This window comes from Molothrus ater, chromosome 6 (assembly GCF_012460135.2).
Source record: "Molothrus ater isolate BHLD 08-10-18 breed brown headed cowbird chromosome 6, BPBGC_Mater_1.1, whole genome shotgun sequence".
Classification (NCBI taxonomy): domain Eukaryota; kingdom Metazoa; phylum Chordata; class Aves; order Passeriformes; family Icteridae; genus Molothrus; species Molothrus ater.
In genome coordinates this window covers 24,633,634-24,660,335 of record NC_050483.2, presented here as the reverse complement: position 1 = coordinate 24,660,335, position 26,702 = coordinate 24,633,634, and the positions used below count along the sequence as shown (strand labels likewise).

The 26,702-nt window shown below is 47.3% G+C and overlaps 1 protein-coding gene across 1 annotated transcript in view; it reads left to right on the top strand.

The window, feature by feature from the left end:
- The window catches only part of LOC118686840 (transmembrane protein 263-like), a 200,920-nt gene extending 176,368 nt beyond the window's left edge, over positions 1–24,552 (top strand). The window contains exon 3 of the mRNA XM_036383263.1: positions 19,697–24,552. Coding sequence (XP_036239156.1) covers positions 19,697–19,983 — 287 coding nt within the window. The 3' untranslated portion in view covers positions 19,984–24,552. The remainder of the gene's footprint in view (positions 1–19,696) is intronic.
- Positions 24,553–26,702: the final 2,150 nt, after the last annotated feature.

Here is a 26,702-nt window from a genome sequence, read left to right as displayed (position 1 = left end):
TAACTGCAGAAGGAAGCAGCTTCTCTTCCTACCATCTAAAAGCAAACAACAGATACTGTAAGGAGAAAATTGTGAAAGGCCTAGAGCTCAATAGGGTCAAAAATTGAAAAGCAGCAAGAGCTTGGAGGACCAAGAAAGCTATGCTTGATCTTCTTTGAGTGGTTCTTTCTACCCATGGAGTTGGAACAGGAAGGTTGGCTGGTACTCAGAAAACTGTACTCAGAAAACTCAGTACACTGTTGGGAGAGGACAGTTCCCTCTTCTGTCTTTGCAACCAAACTGATGCAAAAACATCACCTGGGCTTCTTCCTAAAGTCTCCAATCGCACAGCCAGGATTCAGTACGTTTGTCAGAGGTTTTGGAGTCTTGGGGAGTAGCAAAACGCAGCTTGTGCCCATACCAGGAGGAGATCACATGCTGATGTCTCAGTTGGTGGAGGCTGGAGCTGGAGGAAAACCAATCCTCTTCCTAGTCTGGAGCAGGTACTTGCCTGGGATGACTGGCACCATTTCTAGATTCCAGCAGAGATTTTTTGTTGAATATGGATGTATGAAAAAGCCTGATACAAAGCAATTAGAATATTGCCATTACTGAGAGTAATGCTTGGACATCATACAGCAAAAACTGATGACTACTGGCAAATATAATAGAAATGTAACATTTGTTAACAGTGCTAGGAAAAAAACCAAACTGTAACCTAACTACTGGTAACAAGAAGTGTGATATAAACTGAGAGCTCATTAGGGGGTTGAGAGAAGAGAAGGGTTAGAGGTTAGAGTACCTTAGTTAATGAAAGAAATTCCTATACCCTATCAGTGTACTGAAAACCAAAAGCAATTCTAGATTGTATAAGGCAAGCTGTCCCTTGAGGGAGAAGGCGATATCATGGCTTTGTCAGTTCTCTCAACACTACCAAATACCACATGCAAGGAAATCAACATTGGACTGCAATGTAGATAGAGGGAAAGGCTCTAGGGGGACAGTGCAGAATCCATTGTATACATGAGAACTAGAAGTGTTTGGCTTGTTTAATCCAGCAAAACAGAGGCTGAGAGGAGATATGACTGCTCTCTAGAAACACATAAGAGGGGCAAACAACAGGGAGGGAGAACTGCAATTTAAACTGAAAGACAACATTGCCACAAGAGGAAATGGATATAAATGGCCCGTTAATAAATTTAGGCTGAAAATTAAGTTTCTAAGCAAAAAAACAGTATGATATTTAGATATCCAAGTACAAATACTAGGGTAAACAACCTAACTGTTTCTAAAATAGGATCTGGTTACTTTTATAATAACAAAAAAAATGTGCTTAGCTGTGGTAACTCTACTACCATACCTGATACTGGCAGACTGAAAATTATTATCCTCTGGTTTTTATATTTGCATATGGGAAGATCAGCCTGAAAAAAAGCACTCTCCATATTTTGTATTTTCAGAGTCAGAGACATCATATGTATAGCTTGTGTGCTTCACTATAATTTCTACTGTTTAATTCATCATAATTAAAAAGAAGTTCTAAACAAATGAGGGTCTGCCCTCAAAATTATGAATTTAAAGTAAAACTTGTACTTACGTAATTAGCTATGATAGAGTCCTATTTTATGAGAGTGGGGTCTTTTTTTCAAGGCCTAGGACTGCTTCTAACTTGGGAAATGCTTAGATGCAGGTGTTAACAGCTATAATGTCAAGACTCAAATTGTCATTTGTGCACAGTGAAAATTTCCCAGCCAACCTTAACTGCTGCTGATCTTTCACCACCCAAAGCCAGTGACAAGCCTGTTCTCAAGCAACATATATCCTCACTGCATCAGTGACTCTGAAAATTGAGAAGTGATCTGTGTGTGGTCTGCCTTTCTCTTGTTTGATAGACTGATTTTTTTCCTTTCTTACTGTAGCATTTAAACCAAAGTCTGTGTGTCTCAAAGCAGCAAGCTACTTTAAAAGAAGTAGTTTGCAGTGAAGAAAATTCTGTTGTTCACTAGAAGTAACCACACAGTGAACTGCATTGACCAGAATAAAATATGTAAGGTTTTGATATATGATATACACTTCAGTGCATGACAGATGTATGGATAGAGGGGGATGTTTATGCCAACAAAAGATTTTTGTCTAGACAAACAGCATTCATATACTACAGATTTAAGATTTTAAAAGCTACAGGCAGGTAGCATCCTATATTTTTTCTCTAAACCTCCTTGCTAACAATTTCTTATCCAAGTGGTGTAAGGTAGAAATGAAGGCAGAAGGTTTTAAGGAGGTGGAGTAAAATTTCAAAAGCTTTCCAGCCTTCCTGTTCATTCGCTTTCTAGCATATAGGGTAGTTGAGGGTTAAATGTCTGAGCTGTGGATCTGCAGCCTTTTGCTGGCTAGATTTGCAAAACTGAAGGATTTTTACTTTGATTAACAGGATAATTAATGCTCTATTGTAAGCATAAGCCTCACTGAGCTTTCTAAGTATTAATTTCTTACCTTGACCTCAGAGACTCACCACAATCCTTAATGCTGTACAGACCAGACCTAGGGTGTCTATTTCAAGACCTCCAGTGCCTTTAGCCAGTGTCTCTTTTCTGCCCTGTATTAAGCTCCCCTTTGGCAATGGTGCAATTTCATAGCTCCTAGGTGGTTTTTTCCAGGTTTCTGTCAATCAGCTTAAAAAATTCTCACTGAGATCATTAATGCAGTGAAGACGTGTGAGCCATGAGAGCCAGGGTCAGGAAGCTGTGAGCCTCTCTGTCACCAGGGGACAGAGGAGAGGAGGCTGGTAGCATTATAATGGGGCAGCTTGGATGCTGCTCTCCTGTGCTGACCCAACATCAGTCCCCATATCTTTGTCCTCCCATTCCCTCTGCTCCTCCTTTCACAGTGGAAATCAATCCCACAAGTGAGTCTAACTTGCAATAAAGTCTTTGTACTTAAGTTGCTGACTCCAGAGAAAAGCTGGATATTGTCATCAGTCATTTTGCCTATACAATATCTCTCAGTAGGCAAATTTTCTGCTGGCAGCATCCACTGTCACTCTTGAATCTTTTTGCAAAGTGCCCATTAGGTAGCTCCAACCTATACACTAAATTTGAGAGAATTCAGAGTTACACCTCAGGAATCTGTGCTGTTCTGAATATCCTGAGTGAGTAACTTCATAAGTAACAAACTGATGAACCATGATCCTGAACAGGAAAGGTTGGGTGTGGGACCTCTGGTCTGTTAGCTAAGGAGGCTCAGACATGATCTGGGAGATCTCCCAGAAATTAAACAGGTGGCACAGCACAGCTTGTTTAGTGTAAATCAATCAACTTTAAATCAACACTGATTCTGCATTTGCAGGTCTTACATTATAATTAAATGTGAACTTGAGATGCCTGAAAGTTTGCAACCCCTGTTGTGAGGCTAAAGTAGTGGGCACCTTCCAAACCTGGGATACATGACATTTCATCCAGGTGGTTACTGCCCTGCTGACCACTCTTGAAAACTTGTGTTTTCTGAGACCAGGAACAGCCCTTCTAGACAGATTTTAGTTTTTCCAGACCTAACAACTGCCTTTTCATTTCCCGCTGTTTACGGATGGAAACTTTGGTGTTCCAGAATCTATCATCTTAGTGAAAGCTAATTCCCAGACAAGCTTCAATTTTCCATGGAGAGCCTGGACAGGTTGTGGGGCAGAGGAGGCAGGTGAAGGTAGAAGTGAGTGGACTGCAGTGCTGTGTCTGTGCTGCAGTTCAGTGGTTTTCCTGGCATTCAAGACCAGCTGGACTGAGTACGTAGAAACTCCTCCAAACATGCCAGCTCTGTCTTGGTGTACTGCCTCCTGGGAAGCTCTGGTATGTAGAATCCAACCATCCTCAGGGCTTGCCATAAGAATAAATTTGTAAGCAGACTGGTTTTGGCCCTTGCTGTAACAGTCTCTGAAAAGAGCCATTCTTTCTGTCTCTCCTCCACCTCCCTCTCAGAGACATGACCAATGTTTTCCACAAATGGAGAAATTTACAGTTCTCCACATATAGTAGCTCCTGCCAGAAATTTTGTTTTAGTTGCCACAGCAACAACTTAATGGATTTTTAAAGCCCCTGCCACTGGCCCTGCCTCTGTCCTGTTTGTTCTTCCTGTGCATTCCCCCAGCACCGTGTGAAGCTGCAGAGGCAGTGACTGAGAGCTCTAATAACCCAGTAATGGATCCAATTATGGCCGTTGGTGCTTCTGTTGAGAATACATGAATAAGTAAATCCATGAATAAGGATGAAAGAGTGTGTTTTTAAAGCTGCCTGAGCAGTCTCAAGGAGTGGTGGCCAGGTTGCTTTTGCCAGGCCCTGGTGGAGGATGGCAGCTGAGGACTCAGCAGCCACTCAGCTCCTCTCGGGACCATGCCAGCCCACAGACTCCCTGGCTGATGGCTGTTGTCTTACAGACATGGCCTCACACCAAAGCATTTGTTTATGCTTCTTCCAGTTGCACTTCAGAGTCTCTGTGGGGCAGCTGAGTGCTGCTGTGTCTACTGACAGAGCCTCTCCTTTGATAGCAGTCCAAACACTATAAATAGCACTCCATTTTCATTAGTAAGTGTCACTGTGTTCACATGGGTATGAAGGTTGTGGCTGGGAATGGATTGAAAAGAACAGAAAAGGTACTAGCAGACTTTTGCAAGAAAAGTTGCATGCTTTGAGTGCTGCTCTGTAAGTGCAGGATGATCCTTGCATCCTCTCCACACCAGAAAATCTGTTTCTTCCTGTATCACTGTGTTTCCTTCACCATCTACTGATAGAAGAGGCCTCCATCTTTACCTGGCTGGCACACATGGTGACACACATGTGTGGCCTTCTATCATCCAGCAGTTGATCAGACAGGGAAAAGTGCCCTCTTCTGTTCCCAATCTTCCTTCCTTGTTGCCTTTTCTGAGCTTATGCATGGAGTGGGAGGAGAATAAATGTCTTTTGGACATTTGTATCTGGCAGATTTTGAAAAGAAGGAGTCTAGAGTATCATCTGTCCCAGAAGAGAGCTGAGGGGACAGATATCTGAGCAGGAGAGGTTGGCTGCAGAAGACCTTTCCACACCTTTCTTTTCCCATTCCTTGCATATCTGTGGTGGCAGGAGGAGATGATCATACTCCAAGATTTAGGCAGTGAGCTCATCACACCCAAAGTCATTTGTAGGCACCAAGTCCTACTATTATGTATATACAGACATAAATCCTTATGCTTGTTCTAGCTACTCTTCCTATGTCATTGTCCATTTGTCCCAGAGCCCAGGGTTGCACAGCTGCACTGCCTGGGTTTACTTTTCTGGTACTCTCAGCGTGTCTCTGTGTGGATTGGGTCAAACCAACTATCAAGGCCATAGTGGTAATTCCCCAAAGTCAGGCTTCTGTACTTTATGGGTAGAAGTTGGTGAATCTCTTGCGAAAATTATGTCCTGTAAGACACCTAGTGGCCCCTGTAAGCACAAGGGTGATGGTGTCCCATTAGTGTTCAGAAAGATCTGTGAAAGGGATTCACCATCAGCATTTTCTGGATTGAAACTACAGTTTTTTCTGAGGAGTTGTTGGAGGGCTGCTTTACAGATGAACCAGTGAGGAGTAGGCTGGGAAAGGCTAACAATACATTTGTCATTGTTGAAACCTGAGATTTCTTTCTATGCATGCTTGTTCTATATAGCCTTTCTTTCTGAAGTGAGGTCTTGCTTTCCTGCCCTTCGGGGGCTTGTAGAATTCACCAGCCCTTATTAACTGTTGGAACTCTGAAATATTAGGGTGGGAATCACAGTTTGGAAGAGGTCCCTTGTACTGGTTTGACCCTGCTGGATGCCAGGTGCCCACCAAAGCCACTCTTTCACTCCCCTTCTCAACAGGACAGGAGGGATAAAATATAATGAAAACTCACAAGTTGAGATAAGGATGGGGGAAGATCACTCACTGATTACCATCACAAGCAAAACAGACTCAACATGATGAGATTATTTAATTTATTGCAAAGCAAAATCAAAGTAGGATAATGAGAAGTAAAACAAATCTTTAAAACACCCTTCCCTCCACCCCTCCCTCTTTCCCATGCTTAACTTAATTCCCAATTTTCTACCTTCTCCCCCTCAGGGATGCAGGGAGACAGGAATGGGGATTATGGTCAGTTCATCACGTGGTTCCTGCTGCTGTTTCCTCCTTAGGGGAAAGATGCTTCCCCTGCTCCAGTGTGAGGTCTCACCCACAGGAGACAGTCCTCCACAAACTTCTTCAACAGGAGTCCTTCCCACAAACCACAGTTCTTCACAAACTGCTCCAGTGTTGTCCCTCTCCACGAGTTGCAGTCCTTCAAGAACAGTGTCCAACCTGGATCTGCCACAGGGCCACAGGTCCAACCAGAAAACCTGCTCCTGCATGGGCTCCTCACTCCCTGTGTCCTCAAGTTCTGCCAGGAGCCTGTCTCAGCCTGGGCTTCCAGCAGATCACAGCCTCCTTTGGGCATCCACCTGCTCCAGCCTGGGGTCCTCTGGAGCTGCAGGAGGATCTCTGCACCCACTCCATGGGCTGCAGGGACACAGCTGCCCCACCAAGGTCTGCACCATGGACAGCAGGGGCATCTGGGCTTCGGTTCCTGGAGCACCTCCTGCCCCTCCTTCTGCACTGACCCTGGTGTCTGTGCAGTTGTTTCTCTCACATATTCTCACTTCTCTGGCCACAAGTACTTCTGAGCAATAATTTTTTTTTTCCCTTCTTAAGCGTGTTATCATGGAGGCATTACCACCATTGCTGATGGGCTTAGCCTTGTCCAGTGGTGGATCCATCTTGTAGTGGGCTGGCATTGGCTCTGTCAGACATGAGGGATACTTCTGGAAGCCTCTTACAGGAGCCAGCCCTGTAGCACCCCAGCTACCAAAAGCTTGCCATGCAAATCTAATATATTTCTGGAAGCAGTTTCTGGTCAGTGAGCTCATTTAACTTCCAGATCTGCCTACATGATCCAGATCCTAAGAAAGTTAAAAGTACTCTGCAAAATAAGATACTCTTTGATATTTGTCTCCCAGACATTGGGGAGATGAGAAGAGAGTTAAAGGGTGGCTCATCTCCTCCTTGCTTAGCTGATACCTCCAGGTAAAAAGAGTGATTCTTTTCCCCCCTTTCCTTACCTCACCTAGCTGTGTCACTGGAGAGTTCATTTCTGTTATGCATCATTAATCTGAGTTTCTAATAGCAGTAAAAGACTCTGAACTTGGTTGACAGAGAAGTTAACAACCAGTTTGCCTGAGCCCTAACACTTGATCATTTAGCCTTGGTTATTAACTGCAGGCAAGGACCAGTTTCTGGGAGATAATTGGGGTCATAAACAATAGCAGTGTAATGGAGAGCATGCCCTAGGAGAGGGACTAAACATATTCAGCTGCAAGAAACTTACTGCCTTTGGATGGCATCCAGGTACTGCCATCAGCCAGCTAGGGAATGGGCAGCCAAGTTGTTGCTGTAGGGGAGGAGAGGCCTTTAGTGCTTGGCAGAATGCAGCTATGTGTGCACAGGATGGCCCTAAGCTGGAGAGATGCTTGAATGCAGCCTCAGGAGGCTTGATAAAAACTTCTTAAACATCAGTCTGGAAGTTGGGGGTTGGAGGCCGAGTGTCTTTTAGTCCATTTCAGAAACAGGACTCAGCATTTAGGAGTAGTAAGCTTTGTAGCCTGGGCTAGTTTTGGTGGTGGCAACTTAGATTTTCCAAGTTGAAGGTCCCTCTTGGCCTGTTCTTGGGTGCCTTTTACCTCATGGGGAGAATGTGGAGACCCCTCTTGCAACTTGGACAGCAGAACAGTGGCACCTCATCCTTGCTAACACCATCCAGAATGAGGTGGAATGTTTGATTCAGGCCCAGGGAGCTCTCTGCCTCTTCCAGATGTGCCAGAGCTCCTGTGAGATGTGTCACCCAGTGGCCACTCTGTGGGCCAGTGCCCTTCCCAGCCCTCTCCTCAGAGACCACTTGCAGAAGGGCTTCACTGCAGCACCTGGTGCCAGGGCCTCAGTCTGTGACTCCTGCCAAATAAATTGAAGAGCAGTGGAATTTTCCTCTTTTGCTGGAGTCTCTGTCAGTGTCTCCTGGTCAGCAGCTTGAGGAGTGGCTGCATTTTCCTCTTGTGCCAGAGTCTCTGGGTTGCCTGCTTGGCACACAGAGAGGAGCCACATTTGCCTCCTGTGGTGCCGGAGGTACAAAGGCTCTGCAGTGCCCCTCTTCCTCTGGAGCACCAGGCAGGGCTGGCTGGTTCTCTGGCACTGGCAAGCTTGCCCACCCTGCTGCCCCTCCCAGCTGCTCTCTGGGACCAGAGGCTTCCAGCCCCTCCAGCACTTCCTTCTTGCTGGTGGCATCATTCAGGTGCAGGTCAGGAGGTGATTTCCACTTGTATTCCTGACAGGAGAGCAGGGGATTTGCACAGGTTGCCTGGCTCCCTCCAGCCAACACCTGCTGAGCTCTGCTTGTGCACAGCAGGCATGAAATGCTAAGTACAGGTGCTCCTAGGCCATTTAGGCTCTGTGTTGTTGGAAAATTAAGATTCTTCTGCCTGGAATCCCTCAATACAGAGTTAGTTTTGGTAGGAAAAAGCTTTAGAAAAATACCAAGAGCTAGGAGGGTATCTAAATAGGGAAGTTTTTTGTCTGTAGTTTGTAAATTAAAACTCAGTTTTGGACTACTGAGCCCATTAAGAAACCCTGCTGGGAACACAATATACACAGGGGTTCTCCAAGCTGTGACAAGGTGGTTTGTTTCAGGGGAAAGCTTGTTGGGACTGGAAGAGAGCTTGATGGGATTTCTGATGTGGCATCAGCCTCTGATTAGATTCATGTCACTCCAGTCACTCCTTGTATGCATCTGATTGGAAACAAAGGTAAGAAAATAAAGGTGCAAACGAGTTTCTGCAATGATTGCAGTAGCCAAGCTAGAGTGTGGCATGGTGGGATCTGGAGTTTCAAAAGTTTTATTCTGTCAAGAAGGAGGGTAGCATGTGCATTCATGGGGACCACAAGCTGAGCTGGAAATCCTTATGTGAAATCTGGGAAGAGCCTGGCACATAGATCCTGCAGCTCTGCAGTGTGGTACTTGACAGCATCCTTGGATGCTCCCTCATTTTTAAAGGAATCAATTGTTCTGCACTGTTGCTCCCCTGTGTGTACCGAACTGCAGAAGAAAATTTAGGGGAATCAGTAGAGGAGGGTAATGTTGCTCTTATTTCCCAATAGTAGAAGCATGACAGCATTGCCAGGCTGGGCTGCATCACAGAATCAAGACAGTAAATGTCTTAACTTGAAGGCCTGAAAGGCTGCTGTAGGTGTGCTGCTGATTTGTTTTTCACATAGCCCTGTTCTGACAGCCAAGTTGGCTTTGCTTCACAGTGGGTAGATACCAGAGAAGGGTAGTGATCCAGAGGGGTCTGGGGTTCTCCAGCCTTTCAGCCTTCTGCAGCACATCACTATCCCAGTCAGGCATATGGGAAGATTTTCAGCAATTGTTAAAGAAAATGAGAGCAGAAGTATTAATAATGGTTTTGAAACTGATCATACATTAAATCCCTGCTGGGAACTGGTTTAATCAGACTGAAGGGACATCTTTGAGGGGAGTGGGAAGGGAAGGGCTTGCTGAAATGGGTAGGAGATTGTTTGATTCCCCCTCCTAGTGCAACAGAGATGCACCGCAGAAACTCTTCAGGAGAACTAAAATCAGAATAAGAGAGGGAATTGGGCTCTCTCACTTCATACACTGTGATTCTACTACTTTATGGTCAACTGGTCTTCTCCAGGCAGTGACAGGAGATATCCCAAGCTAGAGTCAAGACTGGCTCAGGAGAAAGCCAAGAGGCATAGGGGCTCCTCCCTTTCAGACAAAGCACAGCCTGTTTATCAGGCCCTCCCATGAGAGTGCAGGGACTGATTTGTGGCAGCAAGCAGGAGTCCCTCTTATTCCAGATATTCCTCCAACTATATGAAGCACTAATCTTCAAGGGAGGCCTAGATATCCTAGCATTTCTGAGAGCCAAACTGTACCCTGGCTCTATGGCAGTCCTGCCACAATATCAAATGAGTCCAATTTACCTGGAGCACCAGGGAGAGCCCTTCAGTAACCACCCAAAAGCCAAGTGTGCATAGCATCCCTGCTGTGCTGTGTTGAAATCTGCCCTGGAAAGAGAAAGGACATGAATATGGAGGGAAGCAAAGGGAACTGTGACACCGTGTTCCTAAGCAGCAGCTCTTTGTCTGTGCAGTGCAGAGGCGAGGTTTGATGTCTCTTTGGGCAGTGTTAGTGCTATCTCTAATTTATGCTGCATTCCAGGCTGAGATTTCCAGGTGATGGGCTCACTGAGGAAACAACAGGTAGCACCAGCTGGCTCTCTCTGAAGTGACAGGGTGAGGGGACACTGAGAGGTTTGGCTGCAGAGCTGGGGATGATTTTTACACTGGAATAGATCTAATAGTCTGAGACATGGATGAGTCCCCGTCCTTCTCTGTTCAGCCTGGCTGTGGGGGAGGGATGCTCTGCTTGTTTGCTCCCAGAGGCACCATACCTGCCCACTCATGACTGCAGTGCTCTCCCCTTGTCAGCTGAGATGTGAAACTGAATTTTTGAGACTAGGCCATCAAATACCTTCCTCTAGCAGAATAATAAAGGTCTATCCTGCCTATTCCTGGCATACTGGAGCATGAGCAGGCAAGCAAATCTGTACCGCCCCAGTAAATCCCCCACTCAGCTGCTTCTGTAGGATGCAGCTTTTAGCTTAGCTGCCTTGTTATCCTTTGGATAGACAGAAAGACCCCTGGGTACCTTCTGGGATGAATGGGTCATTTCTTTGAGTCAAAGGTCACTTAAAATTTGTGCCTTTGCTTTTTGAGCTGCCATTCATTTTTTTCTTCAATTCCTCCATGTGCCTTGGAGAGGAGTAGGGAACACGTAACAGAATAAATGCAGAATTTCTGAATATTTCACTGGTGCCAGCCATCCCGCTGAAAAGCATCAGCATCCATTGCTCAACTGCTCCAGGAGTGGAAAGAGGAAATGTCTCGACCTGGATCCTTCCCTACTACCAAGGCAGGATACGTTCCCAACTTTACTAGGAATATTTTTTGATAAACGCTTGGATATCTCAGCTGTAAAATGCTCAAGTTACAATCATGTGTTTCCAGAGATTAAGCCTTTGATAATATAGTGGCAGAGTACACAACATATTCACGGCAGTTTGTGAAAAAATAGAGGGGACTTTTGATGTCTGATCTTGGCAGCCTAGAGCAAGGGGTTAGTTAGTCTCACTCCTGTGCTTCTACCCAAACTGCTGTTGGGACCTAACTTCATGTGCTTTTTTGATAAATTGTGAGTTAGCAATACTGTCATGGGAAGGAGTTTTAGCCTCACTGGACAGAGGAGGCTCAACGGAGCTGCCTTTGTTTAAAATCCACTGGGTAGCACTGGAGCATGGAAGAAAAGTTATTTCTTGCATAAGCTTGGATTATGTTATTTGCTCTCCATTGTTTGTAAGGGCCTCATAGCACCGTGAAAATTACCTTTATTTCTCTATGGATTTTGTCCTTTTTCATTTTACAAATATTGATTTTTTTTTTCTCCTGTGTCTTTATCAGACCTGAATTAACAAGACTGTTTAACAAGATTCTCTGATTCATTTGTGGTCTTTTTGTGCCAGGTACTATCACAAGCAGCTGAAAGCAGCTCAGTGAAGAATGTGCAACCACTGCTACAGAATTGACAGAGGAGGTGATGTGCCCTGACAAGAGCTGAGCTAGCATGGGTCAAAGAGCAAGCTTAAAAAGATGGTCTCTTCATCCTGGGCACAAATGCTAGGAAGGGTTATTTGTAAGGAATAAATTTTTCTGTTGGAAAGTTCTCCTCCTCAAACCTTTAAAGCTTGAGGCCACTGAAAATCGTTGAGTCTGCTGGATTACTCCTATTCCACATACAGATCCCCAAGTGGGCTCAAGAGTCCATATTCATGGCAAGAGGTGATTCCTGTCCTTGTGATCCAAAATCTCAGTGTAGCAGTGATGAGGCTCCAAAAGGAAAAGGAGCCATTGGTGAAGCTTTATGTGCTCTTTCTTGCCAAGCTTTTAAGCAAGCCACTTAACTGTTCCAAGTGCTTGTAGGTGGAGCAAAAAGTGGAAATTGAAGACAGGCAGGAACATAAAGTTCAAACAAGTCAAGTCTGCGGGCCACTTTTGATGTTTTTAACACAAGTTCAGGAAAGGTAGAGCCCAGCTGATAGCTGTCCCTTGCTGTTCATACTTGCCATAATGCACCAGTGCATTTTCTAGCCCAGGGCCCAGAGGGTGGTGAGGGTAGGGAGGAAGCAGTCACCATGCTCAGTTCTTCGTGGCAAGCTGGAATCTCTCGCCTTTCAAGATCATCTTTCTACTCTGTCAGCAGCCTTGGGACATCCTATAGGCTCTTTAGTGACCTGTCTGGCCAGCAGCAAAAGCCTATTTTTGTATCTATTCCACATGGAGAGAGACACTGCAATGGAGATAGAAGGGGAAATGTCCAGATTTCTTTCTTCCTGAAGGGCCAACACCACTGGTAGTTTTGCTCTAGTTCTCTCCTGTGGGCTCATCTTTCTTACAAGCATACACCATAGTAAGAGATTATATTTACATCAAATGACACAAGAGTCTTAAACCAGCTGCCTATAGAAAGGGTAAATCCTCATCCTTAAGCCCTTGTGAGCTGCATCAGAAGGATAGCAAGCTTCAGAGAACTTTGTCCTGGTGTGTGTTTGTTTCTCTCTGAGATGAGAGGCTAAGTATGTCAATGGGAGCTGGGAGGTTGTTTTTAAGTACCACAAGGCCAACCAGTTAGTGTTCATTAGTTTCCCCTCTGCAAAGGGTGGACTTCTTCCTTTCCCAACTTGCTGGGCTTCGAAGAGCTGGGATTAACTCCTGCCTGCCAGTGCACTCCACTGCAGGTCATGCAGGATCCCCAGCATGTTGTCTGGGCAGTCGACACACCATCCATGGCTGAAACAAGCCAGGAACGTGGAGAGGAAGCAGAGGAGACATAGCTGTCAGCAATAATGCTGAGAACAGAGCTGGGTTTCCAGGCTCCTGCCTCATCCATGTCCTTTCTAGTAGATGGTACTACCTGTCTGGCAGCTCACTTGTGTATTTCTGGAGCACATAGACCATTACCTCTGGACCATGGGACATCCTGTCTTCAGCTGCATTAGAGACCATCTCTATGCACCAGAGTAGCTGAAGTCTTGTAAGAATCAAAGGGTCCCAGGAAATCCTGGTTGAAGGAGACTCTGGCTGTTCCTGACAAAATGTTATACCTATATAAAAGAGATATTTCTGGATCAAAAACCCCAGTCACCTCCTGTAAATGAATGGCAAAGCAAAGGAACAACTATTTTTCAAGAAACGGAAACCTTTATCAGAGGAGATCCTGGCTCTGGTATTTGGAAGCACTTAGGAAGTGAGAGGGTAAGTTTATGCTTCTCCTCCAGTTAGTATCTCTTCTTGCAAAGTGAAGCAGTTAAAAAAAAGTGCAAATAGCTGCTGCTTGGCCATTGTGTGTGTGTGTGTTTGTGTACATGTGGCTGGCAGTGTCCTTGTGCTGACTCAAGCCTGGTCAAATCCCTTGACCATGGGTTATTACCTGCTCTGAGGCCAATCTCCCTGAATTCTTTCTTCAGTGAAAGTTTGAAGTTGCCGTGTTTTTACAAAGAGTTTCTGTTTTGGTGACACAAAGCTTCCCAACAAAGAGAGTCAGGAAGCTCCCAACCAACTAAGCCTCACACTTCCAGAGTCAGAGCTTTGGCTGCTTCTCCCCCAGGGCTCAGCTGAGGAAAACAAGCCACTCCGTATCACTGTTCATTTACCCTGCTGAACCCTGTCTCTCTGTGCTCCAAGGTAGATGCTTCAGCAGTTAATACTGCTCCTGGGGCATGTGCAAGGAACAATTAAAGCTCATTGTGCCAGTGAAGAGCCCTGGGGTGAGCTGGGCTGTGGAGACAGCTACCCCATTTTGCTGTGTGCAGCAGCTTCCTGAACAGTCCTGTTGCAGAGAGATGAGTAGTCTTGCTGATTGCAGAGTTAAAGTTTAAAACTCCAGGGCTAAACTCCATGTGGCATTTCTAGGCTTTTTGCTGGTGGCAGCCATCATGGTTTGTAGCATTTGGTGCCTGGGCAGAGCAGGGCTGGGCAGAGCCCAGCTGCTGAGCCTACAAAGCCTTTTCCAACAGCTGCAGTATGGGACTGATGGCAGGAGAGAAGCCGGAGTGTTTGAAGAACAAACACTTTGTAGCGCTCCCTTTGACATTCTGCCTGTGACACTGCAGGGTCTCGATCTTTGATCCAAAAATGACAAAAAGGACATGAACAGCAGTTCCTTCCTCTCAGACATAAATGCTTGTTACAGATGTGACCTGCAAGATTCAGCTAAGCTTTCTCCAGCAGCAGATAGGGCTTGGAAGAAGGTGGTGTTGGTCATTCCCTGGAGAAGGGTCCTGCTAGGTGATGGACAGTGAGATTTCATTTGTGCCCAGCAGTCAGAGTGGTCTCTGCCTGCTTCAGCTGCTTGTGCCAGCCGAGGAGTGCATCACCCAAAGGAAGGTCTCAGCTGCAGGATAAACTTGTGTAGCCCCACAATAGCAGGCTGGTGTGCATGGGGATGGGGCAAGTTTTGTTCTCATCTTTGTGATTTGTCTGGAAATTGGAAACCTGTCCAGAGATAAACTGGAAGTTGTCATTGGTGTCTTCACTGAGAATGGGAACAGGAATCATATCAGTGCCAGTCATGACGATACAAGTACAGTTTCCTTGTTTAAAGCACTGCACCAACTGTACCTAATTAACCTTCATGACAGCACAGCAATACAAGGAAATAGGGATCATTAACTTCAGTTTTGCTTTACAGAAAGTGAAGAGAAACATCAGTGCCAGCCCCATGCATTTCAAATTGAGGTAGGCTTGAAAAAGTCACAAGGTTAAAAATAACAATAATCCACTTGGGGTTCTCAGAGCGTTAAGAGTGCACTTGAATCAAACTTCCAGTTTTTTCTCCAAGAAACATCAGGACTGGAAACTTCTCTCCCATATATGCTTGTTTGTGACTCAACAACCAAGGCTTTCAGAAAATCACACATTTTCAGTCACAGTGGGGCAGAGGCAGTAAAGGTCAGAATAACTTCCTCAGTGTTGCTTAAAAAAGAGCTAGGAAAAGATGGAACTAAACTGTGTGAGTAGTTGACCCTCCACCCCCTGCTTGTTCCTCCACACCAAACATTTTTCTAGGTGAGGGAACCTGCCTAAATCAACCAGTGGCCACTCAGTAGCTGTCAGAGGAGTAATTCAGATTTGAACTAGTGACCTCACCCCTTCCTCCCATATCTGCTGAGGGACGGACTGATGACATTGACTGTTTTTAGTAGGCCTCTGAGCAGCCTGGCTGCTTTGTCTGGGGCCCAGCAGGAATGGAAAGATGCAAAACTAGGGCTGCTCTCTGACACTGCTTTCCTAGCTTGGGGCTGTTTTTATAAGTCAGTAGGAAAGAGCAATTTGCACAAGTCCTTAAAGTAAAGAGTTCACCCTGCCTGTCATATCACCTGCTGGCAGGGGCTGAGGGCAAGAGTAGTGCCTGTGCAGTTTGTCCTGGGCACCAGCACAGGCTCACATTTTGTCTCTCCAAATGACTGCAGTGCAAAGCCCTGAAAAATGTCATGGCAGCACAGAAAGCTGTATCTATTATTAACAATCTCACTTCTGCCCATAGATCCATAGATGCTGTTAGGATCAGGTGAGAAGATCTGCCCCGGTGGGCAGGACCGCTGCTTGGGAAGAGAAGCCAGCGGGGAGTGCAGGTGGTGGTGGCCAAGGAGAGGAGAGTGTGGGGAGACACCTCTGTTGTGTGGGGTGCCAGCCCCAGCCCAGAACACAGGCATTGATACAGGAGAGCCTTTTAATCAACTCTTTTCTCCTACTTATTCTTCTGTTCTAAGCTGCCATGGGGTGAAGTGAAGCTGAATGGACCCTTGAAAAGGCCAGGTCATTGATGGAGGAAAAAGGGCTCTGCAGATTGTGAAGAGCTTTCATGAGCAGCATGGGCTGCAGCTGGCTCCAGGGAACAGAACTGTTCCCCTGCTTAGGCAGTGTGTCTGTCTCTCTGATTATTTTGTGTATTTCATCTCTGCTGTCTGTCTTGCTCCTAATCTGGACTCCTCTGTGCCAACAAAATGCTTAGCTCGCTCCATTGTCTGAGAGACTAATTTGCACTGTAAATCTGATGCTTATCTTACATGACAGCTTACTGTGGGGTTTATTGCAATCCTGAAGACAAACTAACCAGGGATGGCTGGAAAGCTTTCAACACATCATCTGGAATATAGAACAAATATGACCCATTTCAGCTTGCCACCAGGTTAGGATGTGGTCCCTTGTGGTTGGGGTCACTAGAGATTTATCTTCTTCTGTTCAAATCTATTCAAACCTGAGCATCTTTGGGTTTTGGTTTGGTTTTTTGTATATTTGGTTGATAGGCTTGGGATTTTTTTTGGTGTGGTACATCTTCTGCTTTGTGTTGGAGCTGTTAGAGTGCTTCTGCAACAGCCTCTCACCCTCCCAGGGCCAGATCTTCCATCCCTTCTGCCTGAGGAGTTCTAAGGACAGTGAGAGTGGCTCAGACCAGGTGCAGGCAGTGTGCAAGCACTGGTGCTCCAGTGCGCTGCAGCTTTGTTGTCTCTGCCAAGCTTGAGCAGAAAGAACCTTTGTCCTTGCCTTGTCTTCATTAGAGTTTCCTGACACTTTGTCCAATATGTTCTACTCTCTGCTGGCAGAGTAATGTCCTCCCTCAGTCTCGTCTGCAGTTGCCACCTTCTCTCTGGTCTGTAGCTGTCCACCTGCAGGCATTCACATTCCCTGTAAGAGATTCTTACACTAGTGGAGTTCAGATAGCTGGGCAGCTCCAGAGGCATAAATCTTCCTACAGAGAGGTTCCAGGTAGCCTAAGATGCAGTTTTACTGGGGGAGAGCCAGAAGGATTATTGCTACTTTGATATAGGTCTTGGTTCTGCAGCTGAGCATGCCAGGAGGTGTTTAATGCCCAAAGCTTCTGCATTGCAGTCCTCTGGGACACAAAGGATCCGTTTCCTCACATGGGGAGCAGGAATACAAGACCTGCCATCCTTGAAGAATAGTAGTTGTTTGGGGGACCACTCTGGCTTTGACCTAGTCCTGCTTTACAGTTGCATGGATTTCTGGACCCCTCAGTTCTTCCTGCCCTTGGACTGCAGACAAAACACAGAAATGGCTGTACTGGATAAGCACTGTGGAGCAGTTGAGGACTAGCAGCTAAAGTGGACATGGAGCCAATGGGTCTCAGTAACATTGAGGGAGAGGAGAAAAAGAAAACTTCTTGAGAAAGTGTTGAGGAATAGGTAAGGAATAAGTTGTATACTGGGTAGAACTGTACACTGGAAACTCTGTACTGGCCCTTCTCCGGCTCCATATTTCAGTCCATGTTATCAGATAGATGTGCAATTTAAGGCTTATTCCAAGTCATCAGAGCTAGTGAGCATCAGACTCCCTGCCCAAGGGAGACCTCTGTTCAGACTGGGAGAAGCTATGGGGAAAATGTACGAATGCAAGAAAACTCCAAACTCTGCAGAATTTTAGTGGAATCCAGGACAAAAATACCTACGGAAGGATCATCACACCACCTGATTGTGGTTTAGGGTTAGGGTTGAGAGAGTCAAAGAGCCTGTAGCTCCAGGAACACTGCAGCTTGAAAAAGCTGGCACCACTGCCATGGTGATTGCAGCAGGGTCCCAACATTGCTACTCCCACATTTTTCTGATGTGGAGACCCTTGGTGTTGTATTAGGGTTCTTAGGCTAATGGGGAATATTTCAGCCCCTTCTGCTGGGCTGTGATAAGCAGGATCTGGATGCTTTCACAAAAAATTGGAGCCTGATACCACTTTATACAAATACAACAAAACTGCAGTGATTGAACAGGCAGCAATATCCTTCTGTAGTTCTCTCCACCTAACAAGATGCTCCAATGAATAAAGCCATGGGAGCTTCCATCCTTTAGGAAAAGATCTAACAAAACTGTTGGATAACCAAATATGTGCCAGCATCATTCTCAAGTAACTGCTATTTAGCTTTTTACAGACCTAACTCATGTTCTGCCTTTTTTTTAACCTTTTTTGTCTGCATTTTTTTGCTGATGCTCACTTTGTGAATCATTGAGGAGGGGAAAAACAGAGCCTATAAACATTTAGGTTTTCTGCTCCTCTGACACAATTTGTTGTCCATCTAAAAATTATTCCCGCTTAGCACCATCTGCAGTTGCAGAAGCACAAACATTCACCACTTTGCTGTTTCTGTAATGGAGCTGGAAATACAATATTCATTACCCCAGCTGAAGCTATTTTCTTACACTGTGAGGTCAGAGGCATTATTTCATGCTGGAGAATTAGAAAGATTAACAGGTTGGGTGGACTCGCCACCAGTTCACTTTCTGAACTGAATCACCATCCTAGAATGGAAACTTCAATGGATTTGATATCACCTGCCCACCACCTCTACTTTTGTGGGTTTGTCACTTGTGTTCAAACACAGAACAAGCTATAGTAGAATAATAAAAGCAGAAAATGAATTCTCATAGTTGGACCTGCAAACCTTCCACACCAGCTCCCCATGGATTTCAGGGTGAACCCACTTCTTTTTTTTCCTGCCAGGATTGCTTTACTGTGTTTTTCAATTATTAGTAACTCATCTCTTGCACAGAACTGGCAGCGAATCAGAAGTCAGAGTATCCAAAATACCTTGGCCCATGAACAGAGCTGCTCTTGCTTTGCTGCCTGCGCACCACTTTGTTAGCTGATGAAGAGGGAGAGGGTTGTGTGCAGGCCAGCAGGAGAGTTGTCAGGTTTGAATCCCGTGAGAAGCAGTTCAGAGTCAGCCCTTTCCCAAGAAGTGGTTGAGCTGTGAACATTATATCTGCAGTGTTGTGGGCAGGTGTGATGGCAGCTTGGGTGGGTATATCATGCTGGCCTTGATCCAGCTGGCACAGGTAAACCAGCAGTGACACAGTGTAGTAACTTAAGCACTGTCTTAACACTATTAAATACATAGCTGGGATCTCTGGAGGGCTTGTACAACCCGAGGTGACGTTTCTGTCACTGTATCTTTACTGCAGTTTGCTATCTCTGCTCACTCAATTACAGCTCTTGCAGATAAGTCTGTGCTCCATTCCACATCTGACATGAGCCCAGACCTGCTTCCAAACAGATGCTTCTGAGGACCTGCAGGCCACACAAACATCAGCTGTTGCTGTCTGTAGTTCATGCCTCCTGTGCTGGAATTAGTCTTTGTGATTTACTGGCATTAGCCAACACGCACGGGAGGGAAATTGTATCTCTTGTAAAGTGGGATTCGCTTTGCACTGCAGCACAAAGGCTTGCAAATTTGGGGCTGTAACTGACCTGCCTTTTTCCCTTCTCTGCCACACAGGCAATTCTGTTCCCACTCCTACCCTCTCAAAGTCCTTTCCTGCTATGCCATAGGCCTGGATTGCCTTGGTTTCTCCTTCAGGCACCAAGAGGTCTACGGCTGCAAGGCAAGGCATTATGCACATGAAAGCATGTGCCATGTGCCAGGACAACCATCCTCAGCTGGAAAGGGTGCCCAGGGAGGTCTCCGGCATGACCACTTCTGACATTCCCTTTCTCTCTCTCCCCACAGATGCCAGCAAGGACCACCCACAGCAGCAGGCAGGAGTCATCTGGAGAGTGACAGGTGGCCTATTCAGTATCACCCGGGGAGCTGTGGGGGCCACACTGGGAGGAGTTGCCTGGGTGGGCAGCAAGAGTCTGGAGCTCACCAAAACAGCTGTGACCAGTGTCCCCGCTGCCGGCGTTGGACTGGTGAAGGGCAGCGTCTCAGCAGTGACCGGCGGCGTCGGAGCTGTGGGCAGCGCAGTGGCCAGCAAAGTCCCTTTCACTGCAAAGAAGAAGGACAAGGCTGACTAATCCCTGTCACAGTTCCCTTCCAAAAGATCAACCTGCCCATACTGTCCCCCTACCCAGCACCTCTTTGAGTTGGAACCAGCCGCTTCAGGGAGGCTCGAGCACCCGAGCAGACTCTGGCTGCAGCCTGCTCAGCACCGCCTGCCTAGCTCAGAGCTCACAGAGCCACTGTCAATGCCTTTCACTCCCATCACCTACTGGGAACCATCTTCACTCTGAGGACTTTAAAGGCGCGGTTGTCTCTGTCTTGTAGTTTCCTTCCTCCCTTCTTGTTCTTGTAAGCATGGAGGGATGGGAGAAGGCATCAGGCTCCATCTGCCTGGAGGTGAAGGGAGTAACAGGGGATGGGGGGGAACTATGCCTGGCTTGAAGTGTGGGTTGTGTAGTCAAATTCAACTTCAGCTGGAAAGACAGCCTCTGAAACACCCCTTCCCTCTGGAAGGTGTGTTTGGGAGGTGTGCCTGGCAGAGAACTGCAGAAGTCCCATCGACACAAAGGCGATATACTGTGAAGAGGGGAAGCCTCCCTCCTGCCCTGCACCTGTTTTCTTTGCAAGGCCCATCCCCACAAGCTGCTCCCAGTCACTTACTCCCTGGCTGAATTGAACCCTTCAGAGAGGGAACCCTCTAGCTGAGCAGAGCAGCTCTGGGGTGATGCCACACCAGAGCATGATACATCCCAGACCATCAACTTCTGCACAGATTTTCTTGGTGAGAGGGAGGAATATGAAAGCTGCTGTATGTTCCCATTTGAGGAAGGAGCTGACAGTGGCACTTGCCAGGCCTCTGTGATATTGCAGTTCAGGCAGTGATGTTCCACAGAGAGACCAGGCCTTTTTTTGACCCTTGAAGTCCTTCCAGTATCCCATTTTGTAACAAGGGCATTTTGTCTCTTGGCCACGCTCACACTCCACAGACGTCACTAGTAACCAGGAGCAAGTGTGTTCCCAAATGCAATCCAAATTCTGCTTCAGGGATGGTGGGGAGGCTGAGAGTCTTGCTCTCCCCATGACTCAGCACCCTGGGAGTGGGGGCCTGGGTGTGAGTGGGCTGCACCATGTTGGAAAACACTTCCCAAGGGGCTGAGCATGCTCCAACAGCAGTTAGCCTGCACAGGGCACCAGCAACTCCTCTTCTACACACTGCTCCTGCGGCCCCAGCCCGGCTCCTCTAAAGGACCATGTTGCACTAAATAGCCCACCCGTAGTTGTAGTGCCGCAGAAACCCAGACACCTGCATCCATCTGGGAGTCACAGCCATCCTCAGCCTGACCCCTGATGCTCAAGGGGCCATGTGACATTGTACAGACACATACAAACACAAACATGCACTCACTCACTCCCTCCAAGGTCCCCTGTAATTCTTGGGATGAAGAAAGCCCCAGGCTCCACCATTAACTCTGCTGCTCCTGGCTTTGGCAGGTGATTTGCCTAGGAATGTAGGTGTTGGATGCATAGGCAAGGGAAGCAGTGCTTGCGCTGTATTTTATAAACGTGCGTGTGTGTTAGCGTGCGTGTAAGTCCACAGGCATGTCTTCAGCCAGGGAATCAAACCTGTGCCACTGCTGCAGAGGAGTTCACACAGTCATCTTTGGCACTTCCAGAGTATAGTTTTTATATAGGGGTCCTGGTCAAAAGAAAAATCATGTTTTAGAGGATGTTTTGCCCTCTGTTGCCCAAGAGCATAGTTTATTGAAACCAAAGGAATGTGAAAAATCCCCTTTCTCTTGTCTATGCTGTTTGTTTTCTCTCAGCCCTATCTTTTGGACGTTGAAGCCAACTTTCTTGATCTTCATTTCCCCTTGGAGGTCATTGCACTTCCTGACTGCTCTCTTGTGCTTAGGACTTAGACATCAGGGAATATTTAAGTACAACACACATAAACCCCCACCACCATTTTTGCTGAATGTTCTTGAGCTTGTGATGCAGTTTTCGTTCTGACCTTTATTAGATCCACATTTTGGGATGTATGTTTCTGTGTCCCCCTGATAATCATGCTGGTGTTAGTCATTCTCCATACCCTTTGCTAGGTAGCCCCTGCTGTTTGCAGTGGTAAGAAGCTGCTGATCTCCACAGTTTGCTACTCCTGACAGCATGAGAAAGTTTTGACTTACATTTTTGTTTCTGAAGAGGAAGCAGCATTTGGTAGGTATGTGCATTTCCTCACTTTGTGTCCTTTGTTCTGGTGAAGGCCAAGTTGACTCTGACATGCCGGTTTTGTCTCTGAAGGCAGCGGCTTCACAGAAAGATCAGGCCTTGATGTGTGCCTGTACTTTGCTGGGATGCTCGTGGCAGTTGTCAAGGCCAGAAGAAGTCCTGTCTGTTCTCCCTTTGTCTCAAACGCCCTGCAAAGCTGGAGGACAGTTTGCACTGCGTGGATCTCTGCTCACTGCTCTCCCTGAGCACAACTCATCTCTTATTCCAGATCACAGACTGCCTCTGAAGCGAGCTCTAGCCCCAAAGCTGAATGCTGCTTATGTGTAACTAGCTGTGTTGTCACCAACCCTCTGAGAAAGATAGCTTCTGGCCATTGGGACAGAAGAGTCTTCTTCCTCAATGTCTCTCCCAGGTCTTGGACAGGAGAAGATAGAATGTAAGAACCTTCGGCAGCCAGCCCTGGGTGGGTGGTGGGAGGCTGGTTGTGCTTTTGGCTAAATAGTGTTTCTTGCTGGGGGAGGCAGTACATCCTGCCCAAGCTGTTGTCTGCAGGCCCTGTGTGTACACAGCAGGCATGGCAAATGGGATAAAGGTGATGTAAGGAAAGCCACTGGGGCCCTGAGGGTTTCCCATCTTTTTATTTCTTCTCTTCTGTGCATCCTTGCAGGAAATAGAGTAAAGCCTATCATTTGTCTGGAACTGCCATTTCCTTGCAGGATGGCCTGGAGAAGGAGATGAGCTGGAGAGGAGAACTCACAGCCTAAATCACTGTTCTTACAGCCCAGCTAAAAGGACAGCTCAGGGACTGTGAGTAGCAAGAGATCAAATTAGCAGGCAGGGGTAGAAGATTAAATCTACTCCAAAAACAAGGCCTCACACTGCTAAACAGGCATTCAGGAATAAGTGACTCTCCAGGACTCAAAGGCTTTAAGAAAGTCTGTGCTAGGCCTGCTCATTTCACCATGGTGACCCAGTCCCAGCCTGCTTTTCTGGGCATTTACAGTGCCAGAGCAGAGGGAAAACAGGGTCAGTCTTCCCAGTCTAAAAGTAAAGATGCCTTCTGACAGCTTTGGTTGCAGGACAGTGGGATTTGGATTGGACGGGGAAGCTGTTGGCTCTTGTCAGATGCCCTCTCTTTCTCCTCCCTCACTACAGAGACTCCAGTCACCCAGGCCACTGGTGCAGCCCTTCTCTCACTGCACAGTCATGGTACAACAGGCAAAAACTGTGTTGTGCATAAATCCCGTGGCTACTAGATGGGGTAGCTTGGCACAAAATAGGAGGGGGTGGCATCAGGGTAGAGGGAAGGATTAAAGGGAGTTTATACACAGAAGATGAGGAGAGAGTGGTGTGACAAGAGGACTTGAGGAGTGGGGGAACAAGAAAACGAGGACCATGGAAAGAATTTGTTTCTTAGGACAGGCTTTGAATCAGAAGATGAGTGCAATGGAGTTTGTCCTAGGGAAGAGCACAGAAAGGGGAGTGAATCAATGTGGATTTTGGTGTGTGGTGGTGGCACATGCCTGGCTTGTGCCCTGCTTCCATAGTAATGATGATTGCTAGCAGTTTCCATTTAGATCAGTGGATGGTTGAAGCATCAGATCAGCTCCCTTCTTATCACCCACCCTTCCCAAATCTCCCCCAGGCTTTTGTCATGATCTCCCCATGATGGGGCTGGGTCTCCCCCATGGTGGAGGTGGGATGTGGCCGTGTCTGCAGCCCTGTGTCCCACCTTGCCTGGCTCTTCCCTGTGCCTGACAAACATGTCCTGGCTGAAAGGAGACCCACAGGTGCATCCTCTCCTCCTTTTTCCCTGACCTTAGTCTCAATATCCTTTACTTTTTTATCCCTCTCTTAGCTTTTGGTCTTGCCCGTGGATAGAGCTCCCCAAAGCTTTTGGTGAGACCTTCATTAAACATCCATACTCTCAGTGTCTGGAAGGGCAGAGGGTGATTGCCCCTGCAGCTCCCCTGCTGGGAGAGAAGTGCATGTCTTCCACCCTTCTCTGTCCCCTTGTGTTTTGTGTGTGGAAAATCTTAACCCGCTTCTTTTTCTCTGGGTTCCCTTGTTGGCTCTTATCCCTGTGGGTGGGTCATTTCCGTGTCTCCTTTGCAAAGTCATCCTTGTAAAAACAACAGCATGAGTGGGAATATGGAGATGGTTAGAGAGAGCCGCAGAGCCAGGGCCCAACTCTGCTCTGTAGGAGCTGAGGAGGCCTTTGGCAACTCAAAACTGTGGCCACACGGTCCTGTGCACAGTGCTGGGCTCCAGAGAACACTTTTGTTCTTTATCATTTCATTGTCTGTAATTGGTTTCCTACTGAATTTGTTTGCTTGGTTTGTTTTGCAGTGTGTTTCTGGGAATATTCTGCATCTCTGTATTTTAATTACAGTAAAATTTGAGGATAAAAACCGTGATTATGCTGGCTCTTGTTCCTAGTGGGGGGAAATGAGGAGAGGATGCACAATTGAAGGAAGATGTTAGAGATTCCTTGGGAAATTAGATCTCTCCCCTAAGGGCTCTGGATGAGGCACCAAGCAAGGCAGAATCTCCATCCCTGCTTAAACTAGGACATAGCTTTCAAGTGTGGTTCAAAAGCCATTTTGCTGCAGGCGCCTTTCCTGATTGGAATGGTAAGAACAGTTTGGATAAGACTTCTAAACTCAATTTTTTGTGTTGGTTTAAAGACCAGTGCATAAGAGGGCTTTCAGGCTGGGGACAGCTGGCCTAGCCCTGAAAGTGGGATCTCAGCAGCTGAAGATGGGAAATTTTGCCTCTACAGCCGCTGTTCCTTCAGGCAGGTTTGCATAGCCACTTTTCCCAGCTGAGGAAGCAAATTCTGCTCACAGCAGCCTGCTCCTTCTGCAGGAGATGGGGGTTTGACATCCCTCCCCAGGGCTGCAGCGAGCCCCCATGAGGCAGCCTGACCCTCTGCTGGCTGGCTGGCAGTGTTGGTGCTGGGGGGCACAGCCAACAACTCCAGGCACCTCATCTGCTCCCTGGAATGCACAGCCCTCAGGGAAGACTGCAGGCCAGTGGCCGGGCAAGGCTGGATCAGTCACAAGACAGGGTGTCCCTTTTACTGAGTCGAGGCCAGGAGCCAACAGCTCAGCATTTGTTAAGTGCTGACAAAAGGACTAATTTAGTAACTAATAACAGGGCAATCAAGCCATTTATTTGGTTGGCATTTTGCTGCCAGCTGCTTGGGAAGAGCAGCACACAGTGCACCAATAAGGCTGTCTGCAGCCACCTCTGCCACCTGCCCCATTCCGCCGTCCTCGCTTGCAGACTCAGCCAGGCAGTGTGGCTTGGGAGGCACCAAGCTGGTGGCAGGAGCGGGTTTGGCAATGACAGGTGGGTGAAGACACCTGGGGACGTGGTCTCTTCCAGGGGCTCCCCTATGCCCACTGTGGGGAGGGAGATGAGGAAAGTGCCCATCCCACAGCAAGTGCACACTGTGCCCCCATTCCTCCTCCCAGAGCTGGAACCATCCATGTAGCCTTGCAGACAGCACAGATGAAGTACAGGTGCTGGAACCGTGAGCCCTGAGAAGCTCTCAGGTACTTCACAGCTTCTCACCTTTCCTGCAGCCCAGCTGGTTTGCCACATTAAGCCAAGTCGCAAAACACCACTAACAAGCTGCTCCTCCAGTGGTCTTTTAGGGGTGAAAGGATGGTGCAAAATCACCTATAGTTACAGCCTTGTCCTGTCTCACTCAGCAGTGTGTCCCATCCCCCTGTGTGCAACTGCAGCACCCAGTCTTCTCCCAAGAAAGAGTGAGCAAAAGCTGCTGGGCAGCAGAGCTCGGAAGAGACCTTTGGAGAGAAGACCTGCCCAGGTAGGTGGGCTGTGGGTGGCTCAGACACCTCTGGGCCTGGAGCGGGACCAAAGCTGGGAGTGTGCAACTATGAGTAGATGTCACAAGTTGTGATCTCATCTCTCTGTGGGTCACTGCCCTGCCTGGCTCCAGGAGCAACTGGAAAACTGCTGGGCTACTGTTGTCCTCTGTACTCAGGGGACTGGCCCCAGTGGCTTCCCATCTGCAGCTGCTTGTGGTCTGCAGGACGTGTCTCGACTGTTGGGACTGCCCCAGCTGGGTTGGAGGAGCTGGCCAGCTGTTTCATCAGACAGGGATCAAGTAGACCAGCAATGTCTTGTGTAAGGCTTTCAATGTTCCTGCCCTGCAAGCCTGGCTCCCCCATTCAGCAGCTTTCTGACCTGCCTGTCATGGTTGTAGCTGGCATGCAGCTGCCAGAAAAATGTGGCCATATCAGACCTCCAAACTCAACCAGCCTAGAACGTACCCATATTTATGTGGCAGCTGCATGCCAGCTACAGCCATGACATCTGCCCAGCCCACGGGCCCAGGTGTCTTGCAGACAGCAGGCAGCTCATGAAGGAATAATTGTGTATTTTCAGGATCATTTGGTAAGTTCATTTTCATTCTGGCAGTTTCATGACCTGCACCACAGCAGCTTCCCTGTCCTCCAGGGCAGGCCATGCCTGGCATCAGCACTGTCAGATATGGTGGGGGGCAGCCTGATAGGAATGGGTTCACTGTGCTGGT